Here is an 11,042-nt window from a genome sequence, read left to right as displayed (position 1 = left end):
CCTCACGCACGACACACCGCACGCGCGACACACCGCATCCGCGACGTCGCCTCCTCTGCTCGCGACTCGCAGCGACCCCTGACGCGCCGCCCACGACTCGCACGCGCTCCCATCCGCGACGCCGCTGTCCGCTCGCCGGTGACGAGCAGCCGCCTGAGAGGAGCAGCCGCTGGTGACGAGCTCCCATCTGCCGGCTTCCCTGCTCCCATCCGACGACCATCCTCTCAGGGACGGCGCGACCCTCCCTGGCTTCCCTGCTCTCCGTCCGCCGGCAGCAGGCAAGCACCCGTCGCCAAGTCTCCAGCCTGCCGAGCACTGTCCGCCGGTCCGCCCTTGCTCGCCAGTCGCCATCGCCAAGTCTCCATCTCCAACTTGCCGGATCGGGGTCGACCTCCACTCCTCCAGTGAGCGGTGAGTGAGTGAATCCCCTTCCTCATTCTTGATCTGTTCCATTTCAGTAGTGGAGCTAGAGTTAGTGATTCCTATTGCTTGATTATTGTAGATGGCGTCTCCCAATTTGAGTGGTGCTAGTGCTAGTGGTACTGGTAGTGTAGGTTCTGCAGCCACACAGCCAACAGACATTAAGGCTCCACTTTGGGATCATGTGATTATTCTGGAGAAGCCTAAAGCTGGTGGAGGAAATGCTATGTGGCGCTGCAAATACTGTCCAATGCAAAAACTGAGTAGTTACACTAGAGTTGAGGCTCATTTGCTGCAGATTTCAGGAAAGGGAATAGGTAAATGTCCTAATGTCACATATGAAATGCTGAGTGCAATGAGAAAGGAAATTGAAAGGTGCAAGAATCTGGTGGAAAAATCCAGGTCCAGACTGGTTTCACTACCTACTGCTCCTTCCTCGAGCAATACAGATGACACCAACAAGAGGTCTAAGAGGGGGCCTACTTCTGCATTGGAAAAAGCTTGGAGAGCGGAAGACCGTAATCACTTGGATGCTTTGATCAGTAGAGCAATTTATTCTGGAGGGGTTTCTTTCAATTTTTTGAGAAATCCATATCTTCGAGAAGCTTTTGCCTTTGCTAGCAGCAGGAACATGCAAGGTTATGTGAAGCCTGGTTACAACAGAGTTAGAGAGGGACTTTTGAAGCAAGAAAGGAGGCACATAGAGCGTTTGTTGGAGAGCACAAAGAGCACATGGTCAGAGAAGGGAGTCACAATCTGCACTGATGGCTGGTCAGATCCTCAGAGGCGACCAATAATCAATTTTGTGGCTGTTTGCGACAAGTCACCTATGTTCTTAAGAGCTGATAATTGTGAAGGTGAGATCAAAAGCAAAGAATACATTGCTGAAAAATTGAGGGCAATAATAGAAGAAGTAGGTCGAGATAATGTGGTCCAAATAATTACTGACAATGCTGCAAATTGCAAAGGTGCTGGTCTAATAATTGAGGCGGAGTATAATAATATATTTTGGACACCATGTGTTGTGCATACCCTTAACCTTGCTTTGAAAAGTATATGTGACAAATTTGTTTGGGAGCAGCTTGAATTTATACATGATGTCAAGACTGAGGCTGCTATGATAAAGAATTTCATAATGAATCATGGCATGCGGCTTTCAATGTTCAATGAGTTCAGCCGTTTGAAGTTGCTTTCTATTGCTGAAACCAGATTTGCCTCTGTTGTATGCATGCTGAAGCGCTTTGTTGAGGTAAAATCAGCCCTCCAACAAATGGTGATTAGTGACAAATGGAGCATCTACAAAGAAGTCAGAGATGATTCTCCAACTCCAACAGCCCAAATTGTGAAGGACTTGATACTTAATGATGTATGGTGGGATAAGGTAAACTATATTCTTAGGATTACCACTCCCATATATGAAATGATTCGTATGACAGACACCGACACACCATGTCTTCACTTAGTTTATGAGATGTGGGATTCAATGATAGAGAATGTGAAGAAAGAGATATATCGATATGAGGGCAAGCAAGAAGATGAGGATTCAGACTTGTACTCTGTTATTTATGACATATTGATTGCTAGGTGGACAAAATGAAATAATCCACTTCATTGTTTAGCTCATTCACTTAATCCAAGGTACAAATTGACATGTCACTTGTGTCATTCATATTCTTCGATTGACTAAATCATAAAGTCAAATTGACTACTGCAGATATTATAGCAAAAAGTGGCTTGAAGAAGGTGTTGGCCGTGAACCACCCCACAAGGATAAAGAGGTGTCAAAAATGAGGATGGTTTGCTTCAAGAAGTTTTTTCCCAATCCAGAAGACTTAGCAAAAGTAAAAGAAGAGTATGCAAAGTTCTCTAGTTGTTCTGAAGAGTTTAATGATCCTGACTCAATCCATGATAGATGGGTTGTTTCCCCTATGACTTGGTGGACAAATCATGGACAAGCTGCTCCCATGTTGATGAGTTTGGCCATGAAATTGCTTAGTCAACCAGCCTCATCTTCTTGCTGTGAAAGAAATTGGAGCACCTACAGCTTTATCCATAGTGTGAAGAGAAATGCTTTAACTCCAGAGCGTGCTGAAGATCTGGTCTTTGTGCACACAAATCTGAGGCATCTATCCAGAAGAGGTGATGCATACAAGACAGGAGAGACAAGGATGTGGGATGTAGGAGGGGACTCTTTTGATTCACTTGGTGGTATTGGCATTCTTGAAGTGGCTGACCTGTCCCTTGATGAACCAGAATTGCAAGCTATGACTTTTGGTTTGGATGCTGAGCACGAGCAGCATGATGTAGTGGATGACAACGGGACAACTGAGTAGGGAATAAGACCTTGTTGGCTTGCTGCTGGCTTGCTGCAATGTTGCATGTAGGCTGAATAAATTGCAAGCCTGAAAGCCTTCTATTAGTTTCCTAAATTTGAGAATTGAGACTACTATATTTGAGACAAATTGTTCTGTAATAATAGTACTTGCGACCATATATTGCTATCAACTTTATTGCTATCAGCTTTAAATTTAGACCTGCATTATTTTTATTTATTTTTATTTTTTTAATTATTAAACGTATCCACGTATCGGTTTTTTCAGGAAATTGACGTATCCGCGTATCCGTATCCTTCCGATACCGATACGCGTATCCGTATCCGTGTAACATAGGTGGAACGGCAGCACAGAACACGGCAATGAGCCGTCGTTCCAGGGAGTCCTGTGATGCAACAAGGAGGTCTTTGAGCATCACGGCTATGGCAAGGACGCTAAATGGACAAACGAGATATCAAGAGAGCCACTGGAGATAGTTGGCCACGGTGAGGTGGTGCTCGACGACCATGGTGGGCAGTTGCCACAGGAACTGGCACTGCGAACGATCGAAGCGGCAATAAGCAACGCGAGCGGCTTGGAGAGGGATGCAAGAGCGAGGCAAAGCTGTAGGAAAGAGCTGCTGGGCTAGGGGTGGAGCGATTACGGTGAATTTCATTGGCGGCCGAGAAGCTCGCATTGAGCAGAGAGTGAAAGGGAAAACGGCCGGCGGCGCTGCGCTTGTAGATAAGGTCGACCAAGCTTAAGTAGAACAGAAAAGAAGCTTCCAAGCAGCTGCATGGCAGCCGTGAGCAGTGGCCGAGCCGGCCACGGCAGCTTGCCAGAGGCAAGCAGGAGCTGCCGAGCCACCATTGGCCTGAGCCACTGTAGACAAGCTTATCCCCCTTTTCTGTTTTTCTTAAATTACTCTAAAATTTTGAATAGAATTTAAATTTTGGTCAAAATAAAAGTTCCTCATAATTTTGAGCTCTACAAAACTTATTCAAGGACCCAGAGTCAATTTTGAGTGGACGAGTGTGAATTTAAGGAAAACAGTTTGAAATTCAAATTCCAAATTGGGGGAAATTCCAATTTGAATTTGATCAGAACAGAAATTCCAAAATTACTTTTGGTTTTACTCAATAACTTGAAAAACTCTCAAAATAAAAGTTGTTCATTTTGATGAGCTCTACAACTTTCATTTTGGTCACTTTTCAAGATTCCAAATAGATTTTTAATTAGGCTTTCAAATTGAAAAGGGGGCAATTTCTAGAAATCTGTATTTTCAAAATTACTTTGAATTTTGCATTGAAACTTCAAAAACTCAAAATACCAAAGTTGTACATCTTTACAAGATCTACAACTTTTCTTTTGAACTCATCCCCAAATTTTGCTTAGTTTTTAAGTTACACAAAAGGGGGTAAAAACTAGGGTTGAAATTAGGGGTTTTTCTTAGCTGCCTCCCTACAACCCTCCTTAACTAGGGATTAAACAACCATCACAAGCATCACTTCACAAGATAAACACACTTTAATTCCCTAAGCACAATCAACCAAAATAAACTTATTTTAAGTTGATGCATATGGAGCATCTATATTTTGTGCGATGGAATGGGATGTTGCGTGCTCCTAGTGTAGGAGTGGCAAGAAATGTGATGTGTGCAATCTTGATCTTAGGACTATGACAAAAACTCTCACTATGATCTACATGATTTGACCAAACACAATACATATGCAAGTTGCACACAAGGGTTGTTTCACACATACATGTTTTGGCTCTAGTAGGAATTTCATTGCTAATGAGGAGTGAATAAAACTATGGTTTTATGATATTTAAAATAAAATTCCAAGTACCTTGAACAAGATTGGTGTGATGAGCTTAGAACTATGTCACTTTCATCAACAACTTAGTCAAAATGCATTCCTATATAATTTTTGTACCCATAAGCATAAACATATGCCAGAATAAACTATGTGTCACATATGGATCTTTAAATGTCAAGACTCAAGTTAGTCATTGTTGGGTATTTTAAACGCAAACAGAAAAATCCGCAAGCGCACCGATACCGATGTAGCCTTCACCCGGGAGTATTCCAGAGTATCGATTTTCCACAGGGAACGTGAGTGTACTAATTAAGATCCAAGATCGCCCAAGGATAACTATATAATTATTTTTGGTGGGAAGAGACGAAGTTTCCTGAGAGTTCTCTAGTTGATCTAAGAATCAAGAATTACTTCAAAGGTTATTTATTTTGGGACATCAGAACACTAACCACAGAAAGAGATGAGAAGGGGGCTAGGAAGCTCTGACTACTGTCCTACAAACACTGATCCGAACGAGGTGGAATACGTCAACCGTTAGGGCTGTCACTACCCTAGGGCTACCACAACAATCTGCAGGATTGGGTGCAATTCTAGGTAATTGCAAGACTAAACACCACGTCTAATCTATTAATTACTACTCTAGCGTTATAAAGACTAGAGCACTTGATGCAAGCGGGAATCCAATAAATAACTTGAATGTAAATAAAAATAATTAAAGAACTCAGGAATTATGAATTGAAGAACTTGAGAACGATGAAGAACGAACCAGTTGCAGCAAAAGTATAATGTTGAGGAAGATCCGACAGACCCGGCTCCTCCTCCGCTCTCCTCTTCTCTCTCCCTATTTTCTAGATTACAACTAGAACTAACTAGAACTAGAACTAGAGGAACTAGAACTAGAACTAGATGAACTAGAACTAGAACTAGATGAACTAGAGGTAGAACTAGAAGACCTAGAGCGATCCTCTCTACTTGGATGAAGAATTGAAACCCTAACTTTGATTCTATAGAAGAGGTATGATCTCCAGGGGCCAGGGGGCCTTGCTTATATAGTCTTTTCAGATGAATCTGGGCCATTGGATCAAACCGACATTGATTGAACGGTTATCCTTGATCCTTTAGGTCGGTGGAGCAATATCCCGAAAGAGAGTCCTGATTGGACTCTATGTGAGGGCGGGCACCCAGGAGAGTAGGGCGGGCGCCCTGTCCCTGAGTCCTCTCGGCCTCCGCTTCGTTCCCGTGGCTTCTGGAGTCTTCTAGATGGTAGAAAATTGCACAGCACGTTAATACCTCTATGTAAACCCGACGTGTGGGCCTTTCCTTCGTATTTCCTAATAACCCCCTGCAGAAATAGACAAACACCAAAACTCATGGAATTCTATCAGATAAAACCCTAAGTCTAGGTGTCGGTTGCATATAAGTCCTTTTCCATGATTAGTTGATGGTTAAATGTGAGCATTAAGGACCGTCAACAAGCTCCCCCAAGCTTAACCTTTGCTCGTCCCTAAGCAAAGATGAACTCAAGAATTTCTGCAGTGGTTTCATGACTTAAAGATATACATGTGTTCAAACAAGATCTCATCTTTGGGTTAGGGTAACTGTTAAGATTTAAACTTACTCATATTACCTTCCACCATGGGGCTTGCAACCGTCACTTATGTCTTGAGCAGTTAAAAGATAGAACGGTCTAGTCCAGCGCCATGTCTCATATTCTTGATCAACTATAGCTCTGGAGTTTTCGCAGATTTTCAAATAAAACTCAGAGATTCCTTGTATGACTCTCTCTAGTCTCTCTTTTGTGGTATTTCTGGATCCTTACCAAGGCAATAATGGTGTATGCCTTCTCTCAAAGTATATGGTATTTTTAGTATGAGGCATTGTGGCATTGCCTTCTCTCTCACCCTACTCTGATAAGGTTTTGATATCTGGAGCTCATAGGTGGGAGACAGCTAATACATACTTACAAGACATTTATTGCATAGTCAAACCATGAATCCAAGGAAACAAGTCAATAAGTCAAATCAAGATTTGCATGTGTGGCGAATGAATGGTGTATGGTGATGATGGTGATAACAATGGTGAAAGTCTAATTCTACTTGTGCTCTTTTGAGGGGATACATACCGTTCTTGCTCTTTTGAAACTTTTTGAGGAGAATGAGATGCTCCATATTTTCTTTTTCTTTTCTCTTAGGTAGGTATCTTGTACCCCTAATTCTACTGTCGGACACTTGTCCATTTTTACCTCTCGTCTCACTTTTTCTTTTCTTTCGAGGTTCCGGGCACTTGCCCCTTTTTATTTCCTCGTATCTCTCTTTTTTTAGAGCACTCATCCTCCTAGAATAATGTAGCAAGTGGTAGTAACCAAAATATCTTGAGCATTTATTTCACAGGGAAAACAGAAATAGGAGAATATTTTTGGCTATTCTCTCCTGAATTAGGAGTAGAATATTTTTGGGTGGTTCTGGAGATGGAAATGAGTGGATGTATGTGGATGCGTACTTCCAGAGTAGAAGCAGCATGTGTGAGTGAACGTGCAAGTGAATCTTGATTTAACCACATGACAAGCTCCTAAGGGTCTACACAGCTTGACCACACTCAATGCTCATAAGCAGTAAAAAGTAAATGTGTGGCTCAAAGTTTAGCAAGCATGTATATATGGTTGTGGTAGGAATTTAAACTCTCATCATACAGGAACTCATCATGTGATATTTTAAAGATTTTCAAAGATAAAATTCTCCAGAATTCTAGCATCTCTAGGAACATATAAACAGCAGCTCAACCTTCCCATATCATATCTGTTAACAACTTAGACTTTAGATCAAGTACTCTCCCACAGTTCAGGTTTAGAGCAAATCTTAATTAATAACAGTCATGCCTAAACTTGAGGGAGATTTCAATTTTGAGAACTAGTCATGGCAGAGCAACTATTCATCATTTCCATATGAGAGCTTATCACGAGGGTTCATAGCAAATTTTATTTATTTAGCAAACTAAGCAAAGATATATATATAAGCACAAAATCTTTATTTGGGTTTTTGTGATTATGCATCTTTTTATTATTTGAGTAAAGTATAAACATGAGTAGAACACTTAGCTGGATAAATGGGGGTGCTCTCCCCCAAGCTGGATTTTGACATAATTTCTTCTGATGTAGCTAGCAGGTGGCGGAGTTGTATTTGAATGTCGGCAGCACCCTGACAGCGATTAGGATGTCCTCTGTCTGTTAGTCTTCTTTGATCCCTGAATTCTGTGCAGCTCAAATAGACAACAAAGCTTTGTGGAACTAGTTAAGTGTTAGCATAAATATTTAGCCTTTATCATGTTGAGCCTCCTCAATAAATGTTACTCCCTTTAGTAGGATCATAAATTTATTTTTATATTTTCATTTTTATAGGACAAAAATATATTTATTTTATTTTTACGCCACCACAGTGAATGTATTTATGGGTTTTATGCCATGAGCATACTCACATGGGGCTTACTATTTTTAACATTTTTTATTTTCTTTTCAAGATGATATGAACCTGATTAACTAAGCAAATTATTTTAAAATAATTGAAAGGAAAAAGATAACTACCAAGTTTACCTCTTGGCAAGGCGTTCGGTGTGTTTAAGTCCTCCGAACGGGACTATCCGTATTCTCAGTCGTCCTGGGATTCGCTGGATGGCGTAGTCGGTGGTTCCGGCGGCGCCTGGTCTTCATGTATAACTATCTTCTCTCTCTGACTCGATGCTATGGTCTCCTCAGGACAGTTCCGTTCAAGTTGTATGCCTTCAGACCTTACTACTTATCCTTCGTAGTCTGCCCATCCGTCCTTGATGATTTGCCTCCTCTGGTTGCGGTTGCGTCGTCTTCTTCTTATCCTGACCTGCTTAGAGTCTTCAATTATATAGTTAGGGTCAGTAAAATAGCGACGTACCTTCTCAGAGGGGAAGTGCATGTGGACTTCTCCGGTTCCATTGTTGATGATTGCTTTAACGGTGCTGAGGAACGGTCTCCTAAGGATGATGGGTGGATCGTACTCGTCTTCTCCCATGTCAATAACCTTCAACCTTCCGGAATGTCTGATCTACTATCTGGAGCTGAATGTATGTCGGTTTTAGGGGCATGGTTCCGAACAGGAGCTGATAGGTGACTGCGGCCATTATGTTGCCGCTTGACCCGTGTCGCAAAGTGTCTTCTGGAAGTTGTATCTATTAATGGAGCACTGGATGTTTGGCATGCCTGGGTCATCCTTTTTGGTCAGGAACGGTGACTTAAGTCGACGATCTTGACCTCCTTGAACTGCAGTGACCATCTTAGCTAACTCGGTCCACATTTTCTTGTTTCTATTCCTCCTGTTGGTCCTCTTCCTTGGTTCATGTCGGGATTGCTCTGAGATTTGTGTAGTCTTTTTCTTGAAGGAAAACGTCTCCTTCTTCCCCTTGATGTAGAAACTGGTCTTGGCAGCACTAGCGTAGATGACAGCTCTCGAGGTGTTCAGGAATGGCCTCCCTTGGATGATGGGTGCCCTCTCATCTGTACCAGTCTCTATCACCACGAAGTCTGCTGGGGCAAACAAAGTACCAACTCGGACGCAGAGGTTCTTCAATATTTCCTTTGGGAAACTTAGCGTACGATCTGCAAGCTGCAAACACATGGCTGTTTCTAATAAAGGATGTGTAAAGAATTTTTCATAGAGTACCCTGGGCATAATGTTGACGCTGGAGCCAAAGTCGCAGAGTGCTTCTAGGAAGTCCACCATGCCGATGGAGATCGGGATGACGGGGCGTCCTGGATCACCTCTCTTGACTAGCAGAAGGTCAGTAATTACTTCCGCAACGGGGTTACTCCAGTAGTTACGTCCTCAAGCATCTCAGGGCAGTGATTGCCTGAGTGTCTAGTATCTCTAGTGTGTTTGTGCTTGTAGATCTAGGTTCTTCACTTGGTGGAGTCTGGGAGTTGTAAAAGTCCTTCATAGTTTGCTTGAAGTGTACCTGCTCATAGAGACAAGGCAGAGATCAAGTGCATGGGCCCTGTTGGTGGAAAACACCAACAGAACCAAAAGTGTATTTATTCCTCTCTATCCTTAAGCATAGTGAGCAAGACAAAGTTGATGGATAATAAGATCATGAGTGTAGCATTTGAAACATTTGTCACATCAAATCGCTCAACCTAATGGAAAGATAATCTTTCTATACTTATGTTTTTTTATAATATATATCTTCCAAAGATTGAGTGTGCAACATTTTAGCTCATATGATTAGGAGTGTGGGATCACAAAGGTGGAAGGACTAAACATATTGAATCGATTGGGTTGGTTAATCTAGAGTTGTAAATCATACATGTTTGTCTCTTTTATTCATGTGAACGCCAGAACCAAGGAGAAACTTATAAAAGTGATAGTCAAGTACCTTAAGATGTTACCTTACTTGAAGAGTGATGATACAGTATCACCTTGTGGAAGCTTTCCTTTCTTAGCGGTTGTGCATCGTGTTTGTGGCACCCTCCATGGATCATCTCTTGTGAGCTATGCCTTCCTTGTGTAAATTGTTAACCTTAATGTGTCTCTCTCTTTGTCTCCAATGTGAGTTTATCTCTGGACGTCCCAGGTCGATATTTGAAAGTTTTCCTGCAGGGGTTAGTCCAACAGAATATCCCATATCTACTATAACATACTATCAGCTCAGAAATCAACCTAGACACCATGTCTAATTTGATTTAGGAGGGCATTTTAACCTAAGCATCATGCTTAATTTAAAATCCTTTAGAAGTAAGATCATCATTCCTAAACTAAGCACCATGCTTAATTAAGAGATAAATAAAACTACTCCAAACCTAGACATATACTAAAGCAAATAGAGGTAGCATGAGAGCATTTATAGAGATCTACTCAAGTGGAGATGAAGTAGTGTGATTAGTATTTAACAAATTGAGCATGTCTCAAAGGTAGAGACAACCAACATAGCAACATGGCAAAGGATGTTTTTAATGTAAAGTACTCCCTCAAGCTTGAATTTTGCAAAATTCAAGTTTGGATGAATTTAATTCAATGTTGTATGATAATTGGTTGGACATACCTTGTGCTTGTCATTCATCCGATCTTCTTGCTCCAATCCTGGAAAGGTTAGTGACAAGAATACCCGAAGGGATATTTTTACAATTATCCTTATATGCTCAATACACAAGGTAATGTTGCAAATAATTAAAAGCTCATGTTACGATCTGATCAATGCTTATTTTAGGACACTAAGCTTGTCCTTGGGAAACCATCAATTTATGACGGCGAAGTGGTTTCCCCTCCAACGCCGACCTATATCAAGATCAACTCAACGAGATCTGCAATATTTATTATAGACATATGCATCGACAACCGCCCTTTTAAAGTTTTTATTAATAGAAAGGAAGAGGGGGTTGGAGATCTCGAATGTGGTGATGTTGGAGAGACCAATGGATTGTGAAGATATAGCATATGAGCATGGAGTAAATGAAGTGGCTATGAAATAAATT

The 11,042-nt window shown here is 41.6% G+C and overlaps 1 protein-coding gene across 1 annotated transcript; it reads left to right on the top strand.

The window, feature by feature from the left end:
- On the top strand, positions 503–2,017 carry LOC8063294. The gene has a single exon (XM_021466064.1). The coding sequence runs from the start codon at positions 503–505 to the stop codon at positions 2,015–2,017; it is 1,515 nt and encodes a 504-aa protein (XP_021321739.1).

This window comes from Sorghum bicolor, chromosome 8, assembly GCF_000003195.3.
Source record: "Sorghum bicolor cultivar BTx623 chromosome 8, Sorghum_bicolor_NCBIv3, whole genome shotgun sequence".
NCBI classification, from domain to species: domain Eukaryota; kingdom Viridiplantae; phylum Streptophyta; class Magnoliopsida; order Poales; family Poaceae; genus Sorghum; species Sorghum bicolor.
Note: the sequence above shows the minus strand (reverse complement) of the source record. Positions and strands in the feature narration are given on the sequence as shown.